We start from the raw sequence: 26,890 nt of genomic DNA on the forward strand, positions 1-26,890 counted from the left end.
TTTCTCTGTATAGTCCTGGCTGTCCTGGAACTCACTTTGTAGACCAGGCTGGCCTCGAACTCAGAAATACGCCTGCCTCTGCCTCCCGAGTGCTGGGATTAAAGGCGTGCGCCACCATGCCCAGCTCCACCTTAATTTTCAAACTGTGTACATTACTGCTACTTTTCAATATTGAAAGTTATAGATTATCCAGTTCCAACTTACATTACCCCAAGCAGCCAGGGAATGAGACATGAATATACAACTTCTGCATTCATGAATAAGTATGTGTGGAGTTAACATCTAAAGATAGTTGTGAAGCAGTCCTTGGCTGCGTGTGAGCACAGAAACGGAAAGGACACAACTGCTTCGTTCTCTCCCTCATCTCCCTTGGTTTGTTTGTTTGCTTCCTTACTAAGCTAACATTTGCTAACCAACCTCTCAGAATAATCTCACATGCACTATATTGCTGGCCACTGCTGTGTATTATGTATATTAATATGCATAAAATAGTAAAACCTTTATATTGATGTTTTCAAGGTCTTCTTAGCCACTAGCTGAGGTGCTTTTAATTCACTTGGGTACAATGGATATAAATAAAATTTATTGGGTTATATTGCCCTCTACTGACCTGCATGTCCAATTATGCACACACCCTGTACTGGCTGGTTTTGTGTGTCAACTTGACACAGGCTGGAGTTATCACAGAGAACGGAGCTTCAGCTGGGGAAATGCCTCCATGAGATCCAACTGTAAGGCATTTTCTCAATTAGTGATCAAGGGGGAAAGGCCCCTTGTGGGTGGGACCATCTCTGGCTGGTAGTCTTGATTCTATAAGAGAGTAGGCTGAGCAAGCCCGGGGAAGCAAGCCAGTAAAGAACATCCCTCCATGGCCTCTGCATCAGCTCCTGCTTTCTGACCTGCTTGAGTTTCAGTCCTGACTTCCTTGGTGATGAACAGCAGTATGGAAGTGTAAGCTGAATAAACCCTTTCCTCCCCAACTTGCTTCTTGGTCGTGATGTTTGTGCGGGAATAGAAACCCTGACTAAGGTACCCCCTGTGTGGACTAGTGAGTGTACTCTGATGGGGAGGTGAGAGACAATTACACCACCTTGCCTGAGCTCCTCACAAGCCCACCTGATTCTTAAACCATATTTCTGAATGAAGCCTTCTGGTCCTGTTGCTACACTGGTTTGTGGTTCTTACAGACTGTCAAGGGAGTGGGCTGTACCCATTTGATCTGCATTCTTCTTAAAATGTGGGACTAAGGAATTTAATGTAGATCTAGTTCACACAAGGAAATCAGGAGCCTAGTAGACTAAATCACGCTCTTCCTTCAGAAAGATCTAGTACCAGTCCCCCAAGGCAAGCCCAGAAGAAGTGACATGGAAGTTAAGACCAAAGAACAGTAGCTCAAACACAACACGCTGGCACAGCAGACACCTCACCTTCTTCCTCTCCCTCTGCACCCCACCCCCCCTCTCCTTCCCTCCTTTTCCCTCTTTTCCTGGGGAAGGCAGAGCACAGTTGGCCAATGCCTTTGGTCTTCAGAAAGGCCATTAGTGTGTCTGAGAAGCACACCATACCTTCACTAAGTTCAAGATGATGATGGGGGAGCCGAACCTCTGGAGCATCTGGTCAAAGTGAAGAGCAGCCACGTGTGCAAAGGGATCTGCCTGGTCCACTGGGGACAGAAGAGGGGAATGGCACTGTGAGGCAAAAATCAAAGACTCGGGGGTTTCCAACCATTGCAAAGAAATGTAGTTCAACCCATGAAGTGCTTTCCTTCCCCAGACTCTCTGAAGCAGCTCCATGGACGCTCAGTCAGCATTAAATCTGAATGAGTCTGCCATTCCTGAAGCAAAATAACAGGCAACTTACTAATAGTTAAAGTTAAGAATGAATTCACTGCAGAAAGGTAATAAAAGCTACTCATCCATATAATCTTGCTCAAAGACCAACATTTCACCCAAACCCAGCCACTTATTAGAGCTATGTGACAGCACTCATCATCCTGAATGACAGCAGACAAAAGCAACACCCGACAGGCTGGCCCACGCACGTGTAATGGGTGGTTTCGGCATCATAGTTGAGATGTCTTGGGACCAGAATAAGGGAACGGATCCTCTAACTTGTACGTAAGAAGAGTAACTGCCTGCGGTAAAAGACATCACAGAAGCATCACAGAGGATCTGCTCGGTCTCCACCTCATTTGCAACGTCACCCTGGAAAGAAAGGCGCAATTAAAAATAGCTTGTGCTCTTAGAACTTTTACATGAAAAAACTTGAAGTACACAATGAAATTATAACTTGATTCATCTTAAAAGAGGTGTTTGGAGTACACACTGGAAAAGCAGAACCATTAAAACATGATAAAGAAAAGCAGAAAAACATAAAAATTAATAGACGTGGGTAATCAATAAACTACAGAGAAGCTAAACAGAAGAGATACAAATAAAAATAAGCTCAATAAAAATTTTAATAAGCTCTCTTGTTTCTCTCTTGCCCTTTTGGGCTATTCCCTTCCCCCTTTCTCCACGTGTTCATGGCCCACCTCTACTTCTCTACTCTCTACCTCTCTCTACCTTTTTCTGCCACTGCTACCCTCTTGACTCCCCTCCCCTTGCCCTAAATAAACTCTATTCTATACTATAAAAAAAATTAATAAAACCTTTGTACTACTAGCAAATAAGATAATAAATTAATAATCTTGTTCAAAAAACAAAAAATAAAAGCAGAAAACGGACTAGAAAAAAAATCAAGTTAACACAGATAACAAACAGTGCGTGACCAGTGCAAACGGTAGGATGCCAGAGAGAAGAAAAACAATCGTGTGAAAGTGTGCAGGAGACAAAGAACAAAAAAATCTTAAACTTTCACTTCTGAAGACCAAGGTGAAGATCTGAGTAACACTGGTGATCGGAAGGAAGGACTCAAGGGGAGAGACTTTGGAGGTCACGTGACTTACTGAAGCATATACAGATAGAAGGGATACTTAGAAGCACTGAGAACCTGGCTTGGTTATCCTTTCACTATTGAAAAGCAAATAACATAGCCACAACATCTTAATTGTTCCTAAAGTAGCAAATAAAACAGCTGGAAGCGCTGATATAGATTTACGAAGACTGTTGCTACGTAAAGCTAGGATCAAAGCCCAGTGCCTCAATCACACTCGGGGTGTGCTGCAGAGGAGAGCACCTGGGAGCTGGCATGGAAGCATGAGAGAGAAAGGAAAGAGGGAGAAGTTTCCCATGCCATGCTGTACACTGCCTTCCCGTCACACATATCTTCCTCTCCTCACTCTTCGGAGGGTGCCTGGATGCTTTTTCCCTACAGTTTCCAAGTATTTCAGATATGGCTCACCCTCCAAATAATGGACATTTCAAAGCGCCATTGCACAACTCTTTCTCAGATAGTTTACTGCTCAACACATTTGTAGATTAGGGCTGGTAAGATGGCTAGGTGGGCAAAATAGGCACCTGCTGCCTGCCAAGCCTGGCAATCTGACTCCATCCCTAGGAGAGAAATGACTGCTACAAGTTGCCCTCTGACCACCACATGCACACATATGTGCACGTGCAGACCCCTACAAACATACCGATGCACATGTGCATGCACATAAATAAAATACATTCAGACGTTAAGAAGTTAGTTCCTAAGAAGTCCACAGCTTTGTCATCATCAGTGAAACTGACATGAAAGGTTACAACATTACAGCAATGCAATTTGTCATCTTACCTCACAGTTTGCGCCTCTCTTGAGAAATCGCGTCCCAGCAAACCTACTGGATCTTCTGGCTATTAGGGTCACATACACTGGTCGTCCATAGATCAAAAGCTCTTAAGAATTAAGTTAAAGTGTTTCAGCATTTGTGATTGGACAGAAAGCTACAAGAATCCTTATCCTTTATGCATTTAATAATCTTATCCAATAGCCTTAAGGCACTAAACGCTCCATGGAGAATATAATAGCACAGGGCCAGAAAGTTCCAGATCTGTCCAAGTTCAATGGCAACACCCGACATGCTCAAGTGGCAATTTCTATGACTTACTGTATTATGTCTCTCCTTGTAACCAAGTAATACTGTTAAAAGTACAACTGCGCCGGGCGGTGGTGGCGCACGCCTTTAATCCCAGCACTTGGGAGGCAGAGGCAGGCGGATTTCTGAGTTCAAGGCCAGCCTGGTCTACAAAGTGAGTTCCAGGACAGCCAGGGCTATACAGAGAAACCCTGTCTTGAAAAACCAAAAAAAAAAAAAAAAAAAAGTACAACTGCTCCTTCCTTACTGGAGCCATGCCGGTCCACAAGGGCACATGCCCTTTAATGGTAAGTGGAAATTAGGAAAAGAATTGTCCACACTGCGGGAAAGACTGGGTTGCAGACGGCAAAGGCGAATCCAAAGCTTAAACCCAGGAAGGTGTCGAAGTGAACTGCTTGGCCAATATACAGCTTCTTTCCATCATCTTATTTAACTTTCTGAGTTATAACCTCACCTACTGAAAAATCAATCAAAAAGCAGCTATAGGCCGAACAACTACAGTCTAAAAATCAAGAATGCCTTGAAGTCTGAAACTTTTGAGTGCCACTCTGACCCAACAGTGTAAAATTCTATACCTGACCTTGACTAGTGGGTCAATCAAAACATAGGTCCCCTAAACATAGCACATAAACACCTTCAGTCCCAAGATATATATGAAACATAAATTAACTTGGATTCCATCTTCAAGTTATCTAAGGTTTAGGCAAATATTCTAAAATCTAAAAAAAAAAAAAAAATCCAAACTCTGCAACACTTCCAGATGTGAGCCTGCTGGATAAAACAATCACTAATCCGTCCTGCTGCTGGGCTGCTGGGAGGGTCAGCTGAGGTAATTGGTGTAACATTTCTGGTGCCTGGCCTGTAGTAAATGCTTAATAAACACCAATTACTCCTACCAGCACACAGGCTTCCAGAGTTCATTAAATGCCTGATCACCAGCAGCCAGACTCATCAGTTAGACTAATGAGCTTTAAAATGATAATCCATGATGCTGTTTGATATTTTAAAAACAAACATTTATTATGATTACTAGATGCCAGGCCCTGGAAATACAAACCAGGCTAGAACTGCACTTTGGAAACAGTCTTGAGACACCATAGCACAGTCTCTTTGGTGGGGAAAAACTGACATTCTTCCCAGGAAGACTGTATTTTTGGACAGAGGCAAAAGTGATTCAGGACAGTCTCGTCAGGTGATTGAAATGACTATGAAGTAGTGCGCCACGAGTCTCTCCAACCTCCGCTTCAAAGTCTCTGTGTCTGCCGCACCCTTCTCCTCCCCACACTTGGCACAGAGAAAGCAGCATGGCCAATCCTCAAGCCCCTACAAATGTCCCAGAGGTCATAAGAAGGCACAATGATGGCTGCATTGCCCATGTAATGCTCCCCCTGCCCCATCCTTTAAAGATTTTACGATATGCTTTTAAAGCTTAAGACAGAAGAGAAAGTATCAAGTAAACACAGAATTCACAAATGCCCTCTGTTGTCTCAAATATCGGCAAGAAAACTGAAGCAGTGCTAGATAGCATGCCCCAACCTCCTCCTCCTCTTCCTCCTTCTTCTCCTCCTTCACTTCCTCTTCCTCCGAACAGCTTGATTGTACCCTATTGAAAGCCTTCAGCAACATCTAGAATTAGTGAGAAGTCAGCCTGCAGGAGAAACGCCAAGGTGACATCAAACTGAGCTCAGCAGCCTGACTCAAGGACTTCCATTACAATCCTTTCCGATCCAGGTCTGCACTCCATTGTGCCACAACTATTACTGCAGCCTTTTCTAGCTGATATACATCCCTCATCTCATTGCTACTTCATGTAGCAGGAAAATGGCTGCCGATGGGTGGGGCCACCCCTGGGCAGGTGCCCCTGGGTTCTATAAAAAAAGCAGGCTGAGGAAGCCATAAAGAGCAAGCCAGTAAGCACCACCACCACCCCACGCCATGGCCTCTGCATCAGCTCCTGCCTCCAGGTTCCTGCCCTGTGTGAGTTCCTGTTCTGACTTCCTCAGATGATGAACAGTGATGGAAGCGAAAGCCAAATAAACCCATTGCTCCCAGTGTGGGTTCGATCATGGTGTTTCACCGCAGCAATAGAAACCCTAAATAGGACAGGTACACAGAATGTTAATTATAATACTAATGATGCATGACCTTCCTACACGGTGGCACAGCATAATGACGTGCATCTTTAAATGCTTATGAAAAGGATACTGGACTGCCCGCAGAACCCATGAATGATATACAATAGCCAGTCACGATGCACAGTGTTTTTAATTATATCCAGAAGTTCACCGTTCCATACATACTTCATATAAGGCTCACTAGAGATCCCAAATACACCTGAAAAACAAAAGTTTGTATCAAGGACATAAGGACATTGAGTGATATATCCCGCACACTGCCACGTTCTTCCACTTCTGCTTCAAGATCAGATGCAGGCCTGGACAGCACTGCACTTCCGGTGGCTGTTCCCTATGGAGGTCCACCGTGGTGAGCTTCAGCGCCCAGGGCAGGGCGGTGTGCTGTTTCCTTCAAAGTCAAACAGGAAATGGGTTTTCCGACTTATCAGAGTTTTTAAATCAAAAGAAAGTGGGAATACATCAAATGAAGGATGTACTGACAGATAGATGCATGAATGAAGGCAAATGGGCAAAGAGAGCCACAGAGAACATAGTCTGAGGTTACGGCGGGCGACTGGCTCTAGGACTTCCGGTGCCGTGGCAGGGAGGGTCCAGAGTGCCCCTTACCGCCTGGTGCCTCGTCCACATCTAACAGGCAGCACTGAGGGAATGAAATGACTAGAAAGCACATGAGGGTTCACAGTAAGGCGGGTGCTGCTCTTTCTTCCCAACTGGCATCAGCTAATATATCAGAACTCTTTCACATGGAGAAATCATCAAACATTCTGGCATATCAAGATGAATTTACTGTTAAATAGCAGTGAGTATCACAAAACCTGTATGAAGTGAAAAGTAAGAAATAAGCAATTTTTATACTAATGGATGAAAAGCTCTAGATAACAGCAGTCAGGTGATCCCATTGTCTTCCCTTCAAAATGTGAGCTGGGTATTTATTTAGGCTGAATGTGTTTCAATTTAATTTATAAAATCTAGGGGCTAAAGAGCTGGTTCAGCAGTTAAGAGCATTTACTACTCTTGTAAAGGACCCAGGTTTGATTCTCAGGACCCACACGGAAGTTCACAATAATCTGGAACTCCAGTTTCAGGGGATCTAATGTCCTCTTCTGACCTCTTGGCACCAAGCCCACACATGGGGCACAGACATACCATACATAAACAAAAAGCAAACACATAAGCAAACATGGCGCCTAGAGTCCAGTTTCCTCTCAGTGCATCAGGGAGAGAAGGGGTTTTATGTGCAGGATGTGCGCGTGTATTACAGGCTCGGGTGTGCCTCACTGGTAGCGTGCGTGCCTAGCATGCATGAGGCCCTGGGTTTGGTCCCCAGCACAACATAAACCAGGCACCGTGGTCGTGTCTGCCCCACAAGGAGAAGACGGAAGGGGAATTCAGGGTCTTCCTCAGCTCACGGCGAGTTTGAGGCCAGCCTGGGCTACATGAGACCCTGAAGAGAGGAGAGAGAGATCAGGGCACCCTAGGGGTGATGAGGTAGGGGATTGTTGTATCAGACACTCCCCACTCTGTCACTTTTCACAAGTGACTTAGACCTGACTTCCTATCTTTCTAGACCTTCCTCAGCCTTCCACCACCCCTCTCATGGTCATAGCCACCTTGGCAACACTTTTGGAACGGTCCCTGTCCTGACTGTAGTCCAGACATATTAACCACAATAAGTGATGTTTGTGCACAATGAAACATAAAACTAAGATAACTAAGAGAAAGTATAAGTCAGTCAAAAATAATTGTCAAGTGGTATCTGGGAAATACTGCTCGGTTCTCCAAAAGGACAGATGCTGCTCCGACCCCTTTCAAATACAGATGTAATTGTGGGTTTTGTCTTTAAAAGTGCTGTATCCCTGAGACTTTTCAGAGGTGTGGTCCCTCTCTTGGTCATTGCTAACAAAAGGACTTAAATACTTTTAATTGGCCAGTTAGTGCGGTTGTCCACAACTATCTCCATGTCGGCACTAGTTAGCCTGTAGACAGGAAGCGCTGCTGCTCGTCACACAGGAGTCTGGCCTGAAGGGAGCTTCTGTAAAGTCCTTAATGCACCTGACATACAGTGAGACTGGAGACTTTAGCAAACCTACCCTGCCATCTTCTACCTCACTCCCCGTCTCTACCAGCTTCCCCAGACAGAATGACCCTGAGCCACAGGAAATGTCTGAATCCTTGTCACCAGCACCTGGCCATAGGTTACATTAAATGACAAGGAGGAAGAAAAGCCCATTAGGCCAACAGCCTTGAGCCCAGATTCTTGTGACTCGTGCACAAGACCCGCTGTAACCATGGCGTTCTTACAAGTGAAGCAGGATAGCAGGGCACTGCTTGCTGTGGGATGGAAGGCCACAGCTAACAACAGGGGCACAGAACTGGTTTCCCCTCTTAAGCCTAGACCAGAATGTAGTCCTGCTCCTTCCACTGTTGTCTCTCTAGTCCTGCTCTGTGCTCTCTCCGTTTATCCTTTTTCCTCTCCTATCGAGTGGTGGGGAGTTGAAAGGTGGAAAAAGAGTGGAGAAGAGTGAAAGAAAGAAGACCCCACAACATAGCAGATGCCAGCCACAGCGATAAATGATGGCTTTAAAAATGAATTGGTCAAGTTCATGTCTCTAAGACAACCCAAAAGGATAAAGGCCATCAAGGGATGAAGGATGAGGAATGGGAGGACTATGATGAGATGCCACATTCTAACACACCAAATATGCAGAATTCACCTACCACTGCCACCCTGTGTAATTAATCCTTCATCTTCAAAGATGTCGAAGCTCTCCTGGCACGCCTTGGATGTTTCTGACTTTAACATCTCCAGGGGCATTCGCAGGACGGTAAGATTATACTGGAGTGAGTGTGACAAATCATAGCTGTAACTGAGAGGAGAATTTAGACGTAAGAATTACAGAAGCACAGACATTTCACGGTCTTGGCTCCCAGGGGGAATTACAATCTGTGAGCTAAATTACTTTGCACCTGGTATTCCACCGAAGCAATGCTATTAAGTGAGTGTTGCAAACACTGCCGAATACAAACACGACTGGAAATTAAAACCTCACTACCCAACTTAACCGTGCGCACTAGAAATGCACATTTATGACGTGGGTCACATCCACTCATTGATTGGAACATGCAAAGTTTTTTTTGTTGTTTCATGATGAAATCAATCTCGTATCTCGTTCCAAGTCACACTGTCTTATGCCCATGAATGTGGTTCTATAGATAGGTTCTATAGATAGGATATAGTATCCTCATCACATGGCTTCATACCATAGTTTACACATGAGCAAAAGTAACTGCAAGCTTCCTAATGATACAGGGGTAAGGATATTATGTAAGCCCCTACAGTGAAGCATGTCCTAGGAAAGTGAGAATAATATAAAAATTAACACAGCCTATATACAAATAACATTTATGATTCTAATTTCATAAGATCAACAATTTTTTATTGAAAATAGAGTTTTTTCTCACATAATAAAACCTGATTACAATATCCCCTTCTCTCTGTTCTTCCCAGGTCCTCCACACCTCCCCGCCCATCTGGATCTAACCTCTTCTGTTTTTCATTAAAAAACAAACAGACTTCTTTATGCACTAATAATATAATATAATAAACAAAAACTAACACACCAGAGTCAGACAAAACAAGCAAACAGAAGGAAAAGCACCCAAGAGAAGGCCCAAGAAAGAGACCCACAGTTCACACACTCATGAATCCCATACATTGGAAGCCATAATATATATTCAAAGGACCTGAAGGTTAAAAGAGCGGAGAGAGAATATATAAGTAAAATAAATAAATAAATAAATAAATAATAATAATAATAATAATAATGATGATGGAAGATCCACGACAAGACATTATGAGGCAAGGAACCTCCAAAGACGCTGCTGAGTTCATTTTCTGTTGGTATCTGCTACTGGGCGTGAAGCCTGTCCTTACAGGAGTTTGTTTCCCCAGTGAGACTCCTGCAGAGGAAACTATCACCTGCAGATAGCTCTGGGTTGGGGATGAGACATTTGTCCACTTCTCCCTCCAGCTCTAGGACCCCATCTGATGCAGACCGGAGCAGGCCTGTGCATACTGCTGCAGTCTCTCTAGGCTCATATCCATTACACAGATCAATAGTTTTTAACTATCTCCAGTTATCCATTTTAACACAGAATTCCAGAAACTCTCTTGAGGCTCAAGTACAGTATTTAAGCAATTTCAGAAGTATTACAATTCTCTTGGGAGAGCCACATATTAATTATTATTTCCCCAGTTTAGTTCTATAATTTGACTGAAATTAATTTCAGTTTTGTCTGTTACACTCGGGTTTAGCACCTTTGCTTGATAGATCCATTTAATACCACTTAGCCATGAATGAAGACAAGTTATTTCTAGTTGGCATGACACAGCCCTGAGATCCCAGCATATATATATATATATATATATATATATATATATATATATATAATAACTTGAGGAATGACTTGATTAGATTTAGTATGGCCAAGAATGGCTCAAGAAGGAGCCTGTTTCAAACAGCAGTGCCACCAAGTGTCACTATTAGCTCACAACACCCCGAGTGTAAGACGACACAGTATTATGTGAAGTAGATGAATCAGACACACATGGAAACACACAAGCCACTTAGCACCTGTGGATTAAAAATCACTTCACTGAGAACCCTCTATCCTATGACTTAATAACTTTATCTGTACATTATGTTTGTGTTTATTTTATAAACAAGTGATTAACTCTATTAACAAGTAAAGATAGATCTTTAAAAATGCAAAGCTCCGGTCTGGTCTGTGTGTACCACCAATGCACACAAATGCTGTGCTGCAGGTCCCATCTCAGCCCCAGCTCAGGTCGCTACTGGTGAACCCTCTGAGTCTACATCTCAGTTCGGACACTACAGCAGACAGACTCCTCCGTCTACCACACGTGAGTCTGTCTGTCCAGCCTGCAGACTGCTCACGATGCTCTACCATTTGCTTATTGCTTGCTTGTCTGCTTGCTGGCTGTGTTAAATAGATCTTCACAAATGTCAGATCTCCATAAATGTCTCTGTACCAAGGGGGATTTCTGTTTTCTCTCCCAAAACATATTCTTAGGATATATTTTTAATCTGCTTAATGGTACATTCATTCAAGCAAAACTATTCACTTACAGGGCCACCAGCAATACATCGGTATTAAAATATATTTTCCTATTTCTAATTAGCTTTTACTTAATTTTGCCAGATCATTAGCTGAAACTGAACCATGGCACTGTTACACCTTTGCATTAGAACTAATACAATTTCATTTTTATGATTAAAAATTCCAAAATGAAGTTATTTCTTTAAGTCATATTAATTTCTTCCTGAAACAAAGGTGATTTTTATAGTGGCTGTTTGTACCTTTACTCTATCCATTTGGAATGTCAAGAATCAGGTTTTTAAAAGGAAGAAACTAGCCAGGCATGGTGGCACATGCCTTTAATCCCAGCACTCAGGAGGCAGAGGCAGGCGGATTTCTGAGTTCGAGGCCAGCCTGGACTACAAAGTGAGTTCCAGGGCAGCCAGGGCTATACAGAGAAACCCTGTCTCAACAAACAAAAACAAAAAACAAAAAAAGAAGAAACTTACCTAAAGTAAAAATTGCTAGATAGATCCACATTTTGAAATATCCTTAGATACCTAAAAAAAAAAAGTTATAAACATAAAATGTTATTTTTCGTGGCTTAACGTACAGTCAGAGATATCCTCACCCTAGTGAGTGCTCACTGAGCTGAACAATCACAGCCATCTCTGGCTTGGGTGTGCATCTGCCAACCATTGCTCAGATAGCTAGACACCTGTAACACAGCGTGCACCCCATTATGGAGTGATTGTGCTTCCAGGGGAATGGGGGGGGGATGGGGGCAAGGGAGGCGGAAAGACAATTGTTGTTGCTGTTGTTCCCAGTGAGCTTTACAAATCCTCAGCAGATGACGAAAGGGACACTAAGACCCCATGAGTCATCATAACTCTAAGGTGGAAGGATTTTTAGCGTGGAAAGAGAAGAGGACAGAATGAAATATACCTCAGCCGACCACTCACAAGACATCGGTTCAGTTATTCATGTGTTCACATTCACACGTAGGTAAGTTACTAAATCATAATTTTCAAAGTTAAAATTCTCTCTAGACCCACCAGCCCTGTTCCCTCTCCAGAGGCAACTTTCGAGTTACTGCTCCCACCCTCAGGCCATGGGGCCTTACTTTGCCATTACAGAAATCTTCATATAGTGCACTGGGCATCTTCACGGGGACCCTCAAACCCTGTGTGCTGTTCCGCAACTCTCAGCTCCCACACACTGTGTGAATGGAGCTGTACCAAAAACTAAGGATTTAACTTGCTGAACTGTTCGTTAAGTCACAACATAGGATATAGGATGTGTTATTTCTGCCTTCTTCAACTAGACACTGCAGCTGGCTGTGGGAGCACTCCTGTGATCCCTGCAGCTGGCTGTGGGAGCACACTCCTGTGATCCCTGCAGCTGGCTGTGGGAGCACTCCTGTGATCCCTGCAGCTGGCTGTGGGAGCACTCCTGTGATCCCTGCAGCTGGCTGTGGGAGCACACTCCTGTGATCCCTGCAGCTGGCTGTGGGAGCACACTCCTGTGATCCCTGCAGCTGGCTGTGGGAGCACTCCTGTGATCCCTGCAGCTGGCTGTGGGAGCACTCCTGTGATCCCTGTAGCTGGCTGTGGGAGCACACTCCTGTGATCCCTGCAGCTGGGTGTGGGAGCACTCCTGTGATCCCTGCAGCTGGCTGTGGGAGCACACTCCTGTGATCCCTGCAGCTGGCTGTGGGAGCACTCCTGTGATCCCTGCAGCTGGCTGTGGGAGCACTCCTGTGATCCCTGCAGCTGGCTGTGGGAGCACACTCCTGTGATCCCTGCAGCTGGCTGTGGGAGCACTCCTGTGATCCCTGCAGCTGGCTGTGGGAGCACACTCCTGTGATCCCTGCAGCTGGGAGGCTATGGCAGGAAACTCATTGTGAGTTTAAGGCCAGCCTGAGCTCCATAGGGAGACACTGTCTCAGGAATTTAAAAAAGAAAAAAAAAAAAAAGAAGAAAAGAAAAGAAAACCCTAAAGAGATGAAAACACAATGCACAGAAAAATTCTGCGTTTTCCTGTCCATACCTCTCAGTTCCTCTGAGGGCACATACAGAGGCTGAGCCACTGGGGCAGATGATGTACATTTCAGTTTTACTGTAGTATGTTAACTGTGTTTGCTAAGGCCTAAGACAGTGTAACTCCAACTCCTGGCATAAGGACGCCCCGACACTCATGTGTAAGTGAGGGTAAACACATCCCCACAGTCCTGTTAGCATCTGATGACAGCAGGTGCCATCGACTAAGAGAAGGAACTAGTCCCTGTTAGATTTGATTGCTAGCAAGGTGCAGTCTCTTGTGTGCTGCCTGCCCCTCCCTCTGGAGCACTTCTCTGGGCTGGTCTTACCCTCACTGGCCAGAGCAGCCCTTCAGAAGTCTCTGCACTGAATCTTGTTAGGTGTTCTGTCTATATGACCGCTGCCTCCTAAACAGCCTATATTCCAAGGACACTTTCAATTTTGAGAGCATTTACATACATCACTGCTTTCTGCCTGCCTTATGCTTTCTGTGTTTTATTTATAAAATCTTCCTCCACTTCAGGATCATAAAATCATTCTCCTAAAATTGTCTTTGTACTGCTGAAATTGCTTCTTCGGTTTTATTAGAGATTAGAATCTAATTTCATTTCTGTCAAATGGAAAACACACAAAACTTAAGTGTGTCTTCTCCATGGTGACTTGTGGTGCACTCTTTTCTCTGTGGGATCTGTTTCCTATGAAAAGTGGGTCATTTCCTGGGTTCCTTGTCTGTCCTGATCAATGTCAGTGCCCTCTCCTCATCAATAGCCAGCACTGTCCCCACAGATAACTGACTCCTTAATTCCTGTGAGTGCTACATCTGCTCAGTCATTTCCCGTCTCTTTGCAAATTGCCTTGTTCTTACTTTATGTGTATGAGGGTTTTGCCTGCACGAGGAGATAGGAAGACAGTGTGGGATACCCTGGAACTAGAGTTACAGAAGGCTCAACAGGAGCGGCACATGCCATGCACGCTCGCAACGGCGAGCCATCCCTCCAGCCCCGTCTTTGTCCTTTGTTTCTGGTTTTCATAGTTGTCTAGACTAAGACTAACTTCTGATTTTCTGTGTGAATTTTAAAGCCTTTATTTTTAGGTTTTATTTAAGTGTGTGCTAGGGTTATGTGCACATGAGTACCACTGCCCACAGAGGCCAGAACTGGACACTGGACCGACCTGAGCTGGAATTACTGACAGCTGTGAGCTGCTGCTGTAGGTGCTGGAACGCAAACCTGGGGCCGCTCTCTGCAAAGGCAGCAGGAAAAGTGCTTCTCACTGCTGAGCCCTCTCTCCGGCCCCTCAATATGAATTTCAAGTAGGTTTGTATGTCCTAATTTCTTCTGAAATCACCTTGGAATTTGGATTTCAGTTGCATTATATCTCTCAATTGACTAAAAACAAAAACAGAAAACAAAGCTAACCTTAATGATTTTAAACCTTCTCATGCCTAAACACAAATGAACAAGTGGACATTCTTCCTATTTATTTAGGGCTTATAGATGTTCTAGTTCTGTTTTACACTTTCAGCATTGAACTTAGTGTAGCTCTTGCCATATTTACTCCCAGGTAACATATGGTCTTAAGCACTATGAACAGCACCATTCATTTTTCTCTTTGGTTACTGCCTGTGATGGCTAGTCTCCGTTGCCAACTTGACTATATCTGGAATTAGCTAAAATCCAAAACTGGAGGGCACACCTGTGAAGGATCCTTGCTTAATCTGAAGTGGGTAGATTCATTTCTAATCTGGATCTTTGAGGTATGAAGACAGGCCTTTAATCCAGGTCTTGAGGTGGGAAGACACACCCCAATCTGGGCCACAATCTGCTGGAAGCCTAGATAAGGGCACAGTAGAAGGAAGCTTTTGTTCTTTGCCTGCTTGTTCTGGCCTTGCTGGCAAACCCACTCCTTCACTGGCATTAGAGCCTTCTTTCAGGACTGCGGCATATACAGGAGACCAGCTGAGACATCGAGCCTCATGGATTGAGCAACTACTGGAATTTCCATTCACAGCCAGCCATTGTTGGATTAGCTGGACCGTAGCCGGTAAGATGCCATTCTAATGAATCTCCTTGCTATATACAGAATTCATCCTATAACGTGTGATCTCTGGAGACCCCCGACAACACACTGCAGGTGGGAGAGAAGAATCACTGCTTCTTACACGCTGACTATTTTCTCTCAGTCACCTCTGCTGAACATTTGCATTAGTTCTGAAAGTTGACAGGCAGTCTTGGAATTGTTTGTCTCTTTTTTAGCTTAATTCTTTATTTTTCTGATTGGCTTCTTATTTTATAAACATTGCCTTAGCTAGGGTTCTAAATACAATGTTGAATATTAGTTATGGTGGCTTACTCCTTACCTAAATTAAAGGCTTTGCTTTTAGAGTCTTGTTATAAGAATAATTTTTATTATAGGCTTTTAATAAATACCGTTCTAGAGGTTGAGAAACACTACTGTAAACTAAAATTTGATCACAAAGACCTGGAATTTTGCCAAGTATATTTCTGTTTCTATGAAGATGTTCATAATTCTCTTCAACAACACCTTAAAGTGGAAACTGTTCCAGTAAATTTCCTAGTCGATATAAGCATGCAGTGCAGACAGCCTCTGCTTACCAAATGTATAACATGCTTAGTAGTTTGCATTTTATTTCCTGATACTCTTTCCAAACATTCTTACTGTATTACTAGATCACATACCTCTATAACTATATTAGGAAATATTACTTCATTCCTCCTATAACAAGCTATTGATATAATTGTACTATATTGTAGATAATGTCTGCATAGTACCCAGCACTAATCATAAGATAATTTTATTCTAAGATTATTAAATCACTATATTAAACATGAAAGAGCATAGATAAATTATAAACTATTACCAACCATAAAAATATAATTATGCCTTGGTATCCTTCGAATTTTTATACATGACATTAACTGAAGCCTAGTTATAGTCCATATGCTTTCTAACATTGTCCCAGTAGTCCTTTATAGCTCTGTGTACGTGTGTGCACACATGCCATGTCTTCACTAGAAATCTAAGTGAGAGTCACAGGATGCACCTGTCTTGTCTGTTCTAAAATCTACAAGTCTATTCTTTTCTTTGATGACTTGCACATTTGTAAGGGTCTTGAAGACCACTGTTTTACAAAAGGTCCCACTCTATAGATTTGCCTGATTATTTCTGTATGCGTGAAACTTTTTAAGCAGAATTACTAAGGTAGTCTGTGTTGTTCCCATTGTTTCAAATGAAAAGGTGGCATTAGGGCTGGAGAGACAGCCCAATAAGTGAGACGCTTAACAAGTGTGCACCAACACAAAACCCCAGCTATGGCTGCAGGCCATAACCAGAGCTACGAGGCAGGTGAGGAGATGGAAGATCACTGGGGCCAATGGCAGCCATTCTAGCTGGAAAAACAGCAAGTTCCAGTTCTGGTGAGAGGCCATGTCTCAAAGAAATACAGCAGAAAAAACAATACATCAGAACACCCAACACCCAGCCTCTGCATGCATGCAAACCCACACACATATGTGCACACATACAACACACACAACAAATAAATGAAGAGGTGACACTAAGTGTCATCATTTGGCTAAATATGTCTACCGGTTTTAATGTAAGAAAGCATTACTCATCTCTGTAAATAATCAAAAGCTATACACTTATTTTAGCATGCTGACGCCATGTGAACCTTGTTTCCCACACCTGGCAGCTTCAGCGGTGACTGCTGATCCTTACTGGACCATCAGAAAAGACCTTTACAACCCCTAGCAGAAACTGGAATATTGATCCAACATTCGATGTTTCTATAAAACATTTGTATTTCTTTGGTTCTTGTTGCTGTCAAAAACAAATAATAAGTTGCCAATACCAGTACATACCTAGCTTCGTCGGGGTGAGAAATCCGAACAGAGTCATTGGGGATATAAATCATACTTGTATCTTCAATCTTATAAATTGCATGACCTCCAATGTCTGCCATCTTCCTCCGTTTAGTTATTAATACAATATAGTAGCCTTCTAAGAACCTGACAAAACCTGTAAATAAGAAAAACAAATATAATGTCACATAAACTTAGCAATGCAAATGATTTCAGAAACATATTTACCAAAGACTTTACACATTTCCTACTTTAACACTTTTATAACTTTACAGTCATATGAATTTTTGGCACTTACATAACCTAAAATTATTTTGGGTGGTGGCTGGAGATGTGGCTAAGTTGGTAGAGTACTTGCCTAGCCTGCACAAAGCCTGGCACAGTCCCAGCACTGATGAAATCAGGCACCGTGGCGTGGACTATCATTTTAGCCTTGGGATGAAAGCAGGAAGATCAGGTGTTCCGGGTCATCTTCAGCTGTACAGTGAGTTTGGGGAAAGCCTATAACCTAGTCCTATATATATAACCAGACATATAGAATACCTATAGAATACGTATTGTATAAACATATACATTATACGTAAAATTAAGAAGAGTTGTTTGAGGGAACACTTTCAATTCTGTATAAGGAAAACCGTCTAGAAGTCTGTCAATAAAGACAAGTAACACACTGAATTGCACACTTAAAAGTGAGGAAGGTGGAACATTTTATGATTTATGCCATAATTCTATTTCTACATGCACACGCACACACACACACACACACACACACACACATACACGGAGTTACATGCACACTCCCACAGACAGATACAAATGAAAGAAAGAAGAGCTTGCAGTAAAGGAAAACGATGTAAAAACTACATCATCAGGCTGGGAAAGTGGCTCAGTGGTAGGCTGTTTGCCCAGCATTCACCGAGGCCTGATCATCAGCACTGGGAAAAGGGAGAGTGAGATAAATTCATACATAAAAGACACACATAAAAATGCAGACAGATGCCCTCTGAACCATTCGGACTTGTCTCTGCATTTCTTAATTGATACAGCAAGGAGCTCACTTCTAACTACACCACATTCAGCGACTGAAAGGTAACTATCCCATGGGCTACTTAGAAAAGTTGGCGCAGATCAGAACTTTTGGAGCATTCTGGACTTTCAATTTCCTAATTAAGGATATTCAGCCTATTCTAAAGAGTTTACAAAACAATGTTCACTTTTTGTCAAATAATTGAAAAGTGTATAGCCTATATGGGAGACTAAATAAAGAGTCAGATACTTTGTTGCAGCCTAGTACTTATGAAACCAACAGAACTCCGTCTCTGGGGGTTAAAACAACTTCCCTAGAGGTGGAGAGGGGGCTGGTGGTGAAGAGACAATGGGAGAATCAAGCCAGACTCTTGCCCCAGGGAAACAACCACATCTTGCAAAAATTTTAAAACAAAGCAAAACACTGAAAGTTCCGTCTTGATGTATAAACAAATGCATAAATGTTTATTCAAGAAAAACTATGTTAAGAACAGCAGACAATGTTGTGTGTGACTATTCTCTGAGCTCAATGGCCACCATCTTCAGCAGTTCAGCTGTGCCTACTTGCAAAAGACAGCACCCAGGGCTTGACTGTTGCCCTCCCCTCACAGAAGGAGTGGGTCACTAGACCTTAAGCTGAGTATCTAGACACTCCTTCCAACTAATCATATACAATTCTGCTGTAACTTCTCATGGGCTCAGGATCTGCGGGAGGGATTGGTGTATATGGGTTAGGAATGAGGGAGGGGGGACTCCATTTGGGCAACCACAGAGAAGCCACTATCCATGCTGATTCCATGCTTTCCATTGTAGCTGCTTTGGGTGTCACATGTTCCTGTCAGTAACCTCTCACTAAGGTTATGTAGGCTCAATTAAAAACAGCAGTTCTTCAGGAGAGTTTGGGTGGGACTTAGGTCCAGTCTGTCACTTGGACCTGGGGAGAGAGATAGATGTTGCTTCGTCCCCACAAGGCTGAAACTTCCCAAGACAATGGCATTGAGTCATGTTAGCTTCCTTTTTACTACCAAGTATAAGTGACCCTTTTTGTAAAAATACTCCTGCCAAATAAAGCTAAGAACAACTTAGCTTCAGTTCAACACCATCAACTAAATCTCAGCCTCTCTGTCTTCACTCTCTGAAGCCCTGATCCCAGGTCAATTTCACTGAGTACTTTCTACATGACTAGATAAGTCCTCAGGTAAAAGTGGTTCCTCTCTCTAAAGTAAAGGAGGCCACAGCACTCATGGTATTGGAGACACTGGGCTGAGTATGTGTGAACAGAGTTTATGGAACACTGGAGGAAGAACCAACCCCACCACCCACTGACCAGAGACAGCACCCAACCCGAGAGTTCCTATGCCAGCCTCCCTGAAAGTCTTCAGTGAACGTAGCCCTCCAACAGAGAGGTATGAAGACCCTCACAAGACACCAGGACCTTCTCACGGCACAGCTCTTGGGAAACCAAACACCATCTCTAAAACCAAATCTCCCTGAGGCTCACGCTTGTTTGTAATTTTCACTGTGACCCTGCATCCTCTGCCCCCCACCACCCCATCTTTAATAGTGCTTTAGTTTTATCTTGGTTCAGTGTATGTTTTTGCCACTCCCCCCACCCCTTCAACATACCAAGAGTGTCCTCCAAGAGGTGGCAAAGGCTAGGAAAGGCCACTGAACTAAGTCTCAGAAGGATGGCAGACCTCCAACCATATGCTCCAAGGACAGATAGAACAAGTTTGTGACAGTGCTCATGACCCTACCTATGGTTCCCACAATTCCTGCTGGTCACTGAATAACAATGGAGCGGATCCAGCAGAGGCACAAGTCCATAACTGAGACTGATAGCTTAGAAATGTCTGAGCCTTTGAGTTGTAGCATGTAGTTATAAAAAACAATCTACACTATGCTATCTCCAGCTAGGCACCGACAGCTGCCGTCCAGCCAGCCCCCATGGTTCCAGTGGCTTGCTGCCACCTCTGAGCTGCTCAGATGTTCCTAGGCCAATCACCCCCTTTGGCTAACCTTCAGAAAGCCAGCTGCTGCTCACACAAATCCCTTTAACCCTGTAAAATGAAAACACTAAAGACTTGCAATATAGCAACCAGATTTATAATGGTAAATCTCCAACCTCAAAAGGCCTGCACAAAGAACACAAAACTCAACTGATATAAACACAAGCTGCACACCCAGAAGGGGAAAATGTACCCAACATTACTCTATTGCCCCTCTATGATATACATAGCTACCTGTGGCTCTCTTAGGCCATGGGGTTCTGATTCATCTTCTTCCTCCATCTTCTCTCTGTCTCTCTCTCACTCTCTGTCCCCTCTCTAAAACTTTCAGCTGTCTTCTCTTCCACTGCCTAATCATAGGCTCTAGCCTTATCTGACTAATTAAGAGTTTACCTGAGCACAGCTGAATGCGGACACTCTTGAGGGAACAGACCATACAAACAGCAATCTACAACATTGAGGTTGCCACAACACCTGTATGGATGCTCTATCAAGTTCACTCTAAACAAGCATAGAGGAGATTGCATACCACACATGGCACACTCCACACACAAGCTATGAATCACAGCACTATGTTTGACTCTACGAAATACTGGTGGGAAGGCTGGCGCTGAACTACAAAAAGCTGAGGGGGGCTGCTCTGGATTCTTATAAACTGTGTATAAACATAATAGCTTAAAATAGCACAACAAAAACATCCACAAACTTGGCTTGCTGGAAGTTAGCAGAGAAACTATTTTAGAATACAAGGTATCCATTTGTAATGTAAAATTCCAGTCATTTCACACTGGTGTTCTTTTGACAGTGAGATGATACTTTTTTTTAAAGGTAAACATTTTTTATAATTTCAATGCCCTTCATTATTTCTGAAACAAGACTATAAAAAACAGAAACTTTCATTCGCTCCCTATTTGGTCTTCACTAATCAGAAACGGCCTTCATCTGGGTAAACTGAGCATGAAACACATCTCTAATCGGTAACTGCACTCTGTACATTGTATCACTGCTTGAGTCTTTCTGTTGTCATCACCTAGGGGCAGCCTTGAGCCTCAGAGAGCTTACTATGAGAGAAGTAGCTAAGATGACCCCATCCAGAGCCCATGTGTGTGTTAAATTAATACCTACTTATCAGTTGATCAAATAAGCTTTCTACTATTGAAATCTTGATGATCAATAAAGAATTAGTCAAAGAAGACTGCTAAAAAGCAAGCATGATAAGAGCAAAAAAAAAAAAAAAGTGCCACAAAAACCAACACTGCATAGTCTAGACATCATTTAATATAAGGACAACCAGTACAAAACAATGCCAGAATACCTACAGCACCTATTTTAATGTAATTTCATAATCTCCCTTCACTTTGTATACTTAATCAAGGTAATTTCTATTTTGAATGCTAGCCAATAAGACATTCTATACCACATACACCTTAGAAAATTACCATCAAAAAGTACTATGGGCTGGAAAGATGACTCAGCAGTTAAGAACGAGTTGCTCTTCCAGAAGACCCAAGTTTGATTATCAGCATCTACATCACGTGGATCACAACCTCCTGCAACTCCAACTACAGGGGATCTGATGTCTTCTCTGACTTCTGTGGGCACTTCCATAGAAATGTACACACACACACACACAAATAAACTCTTTGGACTAGACTCTAGTCCAGTGTTCTCAGCCTTCCTAATGCTGCAGCCTTTTAATGCAGTTCCTTATGTTCTGGTCAGCACCTCCACCCTCCATCCATAAAAGTTTTTTGTTTTTTTTTTTTTTTTGCCTCTTTGTAACTGCAATTTTGTTACTGTTATAAATCATAATGTAAATATCTGTCATGATAATGGCCTATGTAAGTAATGACCCACAGGTTGAGAACGACTGCTCCAGCCCATCTAGTCACTAGAGAGACAGCTCAGCAGTTAAGAGCACTGATTGCCTTTCTAAAGGACCTGGGTTTGATTCCTAGCACCCACATAGTGGCTCAGCATCATTTTTAACTCCAGCTCCAGGAGAAGCAACATCCTCTTCTTGCCTCTGCAGGCACCAGGCATGCACATGGTGCACAGACATACATGTAGACAAAACAATCATATACACAAAATAACAAACATAATAGGTATTTTAAGTTATAGTAAAATATCAGCTTTAAAATAAGGTGAGACTACTAAGTAACTATTAAGTTAAAAAATACTATACTGAAGACCTATTCCTTTTAAGTCTTTTTTCTTAATTTTAAAACATAATCAGTACTTGATTTAACAACTTACTAATGTAAACAGATGGATGTATATGATATTAAATGAGCCTTCTCACGCCCTCAAACATGTATCCAGTAGTCAAGGAACCTCAAAGGACTTGCCAAGACTCCGGAGAAGGCAAACAAAAGGAGCCGAGAGAGGCAGAAGCCAATGGTGCTGCATTCATTACTTTTCTCGTTAAGGGAGGAAGATTGACTTTGGCTCCTTGTTTGAAGAGATACAGTGTACAGGGTGGAGAAGAAATGGCACAGAAGCATGGGGAAGAAGGGAGCTGGTCACACTGCAGCTACAGTGAAAAAAAAAAATCAGAGAGAGAAAAATGCCATCATGCTCAGTTCAGTCTGAGACTCCAGCCTAGAGGATGGCACTGCCCACACTGGGGGAGGGGGCATTTTCCTGCTCAGGTATCACTTTCTGGAAGCACACCCACAGACATATCCACAGAGACTCTTGTAGTAACTCTCATTCCTATCTAGTTGGCAATCAAAATTGCCCATTACACGCGCATTACCACTCTGTCTTCATGGGTACCACCAGCACCCAAAATGGGCCTAAACATGAATGTAGAAGCTGAGTCACCACACTGAGAAAAAAAAAATAGTTCACATATGGCAGAGTATAGTACAAGTTTCAATAAGCAGAATTAAAATAGAAAGTGCTAATTGGAAACTTGAAATGACATGAAGTCCATATCCATCGTTAACATCAGTAGCAGTGACCCAGTGTATACTACAGCAGGTTTAAGACGTCCCAGCCGTTGAGAAGCTGCGATGTGAATATTCTGCTTTTTCCATAGTCAAGCTCCCAAAGCCCTGAGCACCCTGCCTTTGCTATGATGACTACCTGCCAACCCCCCAGATACTACAGCTATGGGGTAGCTACGGCCTCTGCTGTCACTCCTAAGGAGCCCTCACCTCTCTTCCCTACTTTCTCCCGGACCACACTCCACCCTCAGGATGCAGTGTAAATCTCCTCTGTTCCTGGAAAGCTCTCCTGCCATTCCAGATCTGAGTATTACAAACTCCAACATGTCTGAACTTTCACCATAGGACTCGGCTGTGTAATTATAGCCTATAGTTGCTTTGACTGTGTACTGGCTTCTCTCCTCTGTCCTAGCCCCATCAGGCACAGAGTTATCTGTGATAGCTAATGTCACCTAGGAGACAAATCTCTTCCCAGAGTGGATTAACGGAGGCAGGGACCCTCACTCGTGGGCTGGGATTCAGGACTGAATGAGAAGGAGAAGATGGGAGAGCTTCACTCCTCCCTGCTTCCTGACTGTGGCTGCCATGTGACCAGCTGCCTCCTACCATGGCTGTTGTGCCTTCTCTACCAAGAAGGGCTGTGCCCTCTGACTGTGAACCAAGGAGACCGTTCTAGGCTGCTTCCTCCCAGCCATGAAAAAAGTAACACATGCCATCATGCAGCACAGATGGGTTTAATGGTCTGTCACGAGGAGGGGAGCACAGAGCATGTAAGTGCAGAGAAAGAAAGGGAGACAGAGCCTAAATAAAACGGGAAGGAGCAGGCGCAGGCTAAAGCAGACTGTACTTAAAGACATCAATATCAGGCTAGCTGTGGACGTACACAACTTTAATCCCAGCACTCGGGAGGCAGAGGCAGGAGGATCTCTGTGAGTTCAAGGGCAGCCTGGTCTACACAGCAAACTCCAGACCAGCCAGAGACAGGGAGACTATGGCTCAGAGAGGTTGGGGAGGAGATCAACACTAGGTCTTTAATGTGAACTAAAGTCCAGTTTCCCTGCAAAGCTAGCACAGCTGGGAATCAATCCCTTACCTAGAGTTCTACTGACCTTGCTATAGATGGAAACCGCATCTCTGAGTCATACCAAGAATAATCTTTCCCTCTGTGATTCTGAGGAAACTTTCTCATTGTGCTGGCTAGTTTCTATGTCAACTTAGCACAAGGCAGGGTCATCTGGCAAGAAGAAATTTTACTCAAGAAAATGCTTCTCCGGGACTGGCCTGCGTGCAGAGGGTCCAGCTCACTGGGGGTGGTACCCTTGGGCTGGTGGTCCTGGATGGATAAGAACGCAGGCTGCCCAAGCCATAAGGAAGCAGCACTCCTCCATGGCCTCTGCATCATCCCTACCTCAAGTTCCTGCCCCAACTTCTCTGACTATAAACACAAGCTAAATAAACCATTTCCTCAAGTGTTGTCTGTGGTCATCCTATTAACAAAGAAAATCCAAGTAAGACGTCATCCAAAGAAGAAGTCTGTGACAGGCTATACTGTAACCTGTCATGTTCAACTTAAAGCAAGTTTTACTGTGTCTGTGATTCTAGCTGACTGATAGGCAGTGAGGTAGATGCTTATAGCTCACGCTAATGTTAATTTCTCATTCCACAGCAAGCCAGGCATCAGATACCTCCAAGCATTTCTCTACTTGTTTATCTCTATATAAACCTGAACGGTGCCGAGCGCATGAGCGGATATTGTCTGATAGATTGATAATGACATTTGACGGGGATGTGTTAAGACTATATAGCTATAGAACCATATGAGCTCTCTAAGTAATCTGTACCAAAATAAAGAAACAGGCAAGGGAGGCACACTTCTTACCTACGACTCCAAAAGCTGAGACGGCTCGAAACAACCCGGAGGATCCTTTCTGGCTCATCTTTGTTCTGTTTCCCAGATCCAGGCGGCCAAGAAGTTCCCTCACTTCTTGTTGTGTGTACACGTGCTGTGGGACAAGCACAGGCCATCTGTGAGGTCTCCCTGGGTTATTTAGCTGCCTCTGAAAACTGCCAGTTGCCTGCAGGACTCATAAGTGAGGTACCATCCCACTAAGAGCTGTGATTTCACCTCCTCAAAACAACAGACTCTGGACCCCTACATGAGGGCCGTGCAGGGAGGCCTGATACTCACCCTGTCGTCGATTACCACCAAGTCCCTTGGTTCTGTTCTATCAATTTTCAGGACGCGGTACTTCGTTTCTGCATGATTGCTCCCAACTAGAAAGTATCTCTATAAAGAAAGAGGACGTCATTTTAAAGGCATTTTGCCCTACGGACATTTTATAACCACGTCACATTTTGAAGAAACATTAATAAAGTCGGTTTGCTATTTAAAGTATATGTTGATTATGTACAACTAGAGGACTACAGGGACTGATTCCAAAAGGTCAATTTTGAAATTGAAATGTTCTGAGAGCTTCATGAGAAGAATCATTCCGATGTCTGAAATAAGCGCAGGACCCAGGTTGGATGCATTTAATTCTATTATAGCATTAGAGACTGGCTTATGTGATGTTTAAGCTTTGCCTGGAAGCAGCAGTGCTGACAAGCATGAGCAAGCTCAACATATAATTAGGACGTTTATACAATTACAGCTATTAAATATTATAGTTTGACAAATAAGTCTGAAGGTCTTCTGTGTCGAGTAGGAAAATGGCTGTGGGGGGGTGGGGGGGACTGTGAGGGCTTGCCCCATCCAAGGGCCTGTAAGGATGCACAGTCCCTGCAGGGCATGTGGGCCCTGCCACCAGACGGGCGTGGGACTGGGGAGGTGGAGCATGCTCAAACCCCAGGACATCTCAGAGGTCTGAGATGGCATGAACAGAGCTGCTCCTCCCTGCCTCCATGCCTGCTCTGGAGCGGGTAACCAAGGCCCTCAGCTAAGATGACTGTGGGAAGTCAGTCATATAACACGGCGCCTGGAAGGCCTCTCCACGCTAATGAGGCATCTCAATAGCCTTAGCCTTCAGTCAATCACCTTCCCTTCCTGGATAGTCCCCAAAATGGTTCCTCCCACATAAAGCACATGCATTCACACCCACCCCACCCCACCCCCAATAAAGAAATATGAACAAGCTCAGACCATCTCAGGGAGCTGCTTCATTAAAGGCTGCCATGAGGAAGAACTTCGCCTAAGCAACCTGTAACATTAAGACTCAAAGAAGGCCTTCTCTTCTCCCGCCCCTCCACCACTTAGCATTCAGCACGGATCCAGGTCCTGCTCATCCCAGCCCCACTTTCCCCTTCCAGCCTGGCATACAGCCTTGCTCTGCTGCCCCACTTAGATATGACCCCCTTTCTTGGACTTCATCTTGCTCCTCCTCCCCATCCCCGAGCAGTACAGGTAGTTCCCAGATAGCACCAGAGGAGAGGTAAAACGTGGGACCACAAGTCCCCATACTTTTCCCAAAGAAGTTCCTGGAAACAATATTCAATCCCCTAATGAATAAAGGAGCCAATCACTGGGCCAGTAGGGGGGCTTCCAGGTTAGATGGAGGAAGAGAGGAAGCAGGAGAGAGTTAGGTCCCTTCCGGACAGGGATAGCGTGAGGACAAGATGTAGCTCTGAGTGTCTCCCAGTTTCAATGGCAGATCAGTCAGGATTCGCCACCGGAGGATATAGATTTAATAAGGCTTACAAGATTAGGATTTTAGTTGTTGCACCCAGTG

General features: G+C 43.7%; 1 protein-coding gene across 1 annotated transcript in view; it reads right to left on the reverse strand.

The window, feature by feature from the left end:
- Fig4 (FIG4 phosphoinositide 5-phosphatase) overlaps window positions 1-26,890 on the reverse strand; it is a 121,027-nt gene that overhangs the window by 78,818 nt on the left and 15,319 nt on the right. Inside the window, exons 2-10 of the mRNA XM_021173871.3 lie at window positions 25,354-25,452; window positions 25,045-25,168; window positions 17,177-17,333; window positions 11,763-11,813; window positions 8,872-9,020; window positions 6,224-6,352; window positions 3,718-3,818; window positions 2,042-2,204; window positions 1,566-1,663 (exon numbers count right to left, since the gene is read on the reverse strand). Coding sequence (XP_021029530.1) covers window positions 1,566-1,663; window positions 2,042-2,204; window positions 3,718-3,818; window positions 6,224-6,352; window positions 8,872-9,020; window positions 11,763-11,813; window positions 17,177-17,333; window positions 25,045-25,168; window positions 25,354-25,452 — 1,071 coding nt within the window. The remainder of the gene's footprint in view (window positions 1-1,565; window positions 1,664-2,041; window positions 2,205-3,717; window positions 3,819-6,223; window positions 6,353-8,871; window positions 9,021-11,762; window positions 11,814-17,176; window positions 17,334-25,044; window positions 25,169-25,353; window positions 25,453-26,890) is intronic.

This window comes from Mus caroli, unplaced genomic scaffold (assembly GCF_978045245.1).
Source record: "Mus caroli unplaced genomic scaffold, Mus_caroli_1 scaffold_9, whole genome shotgun sequence".
NCBI lineage: Eukaryota > Metazoa > Chordata > Mammalia > Rodentia > Muridae > Mus > Mus caroli.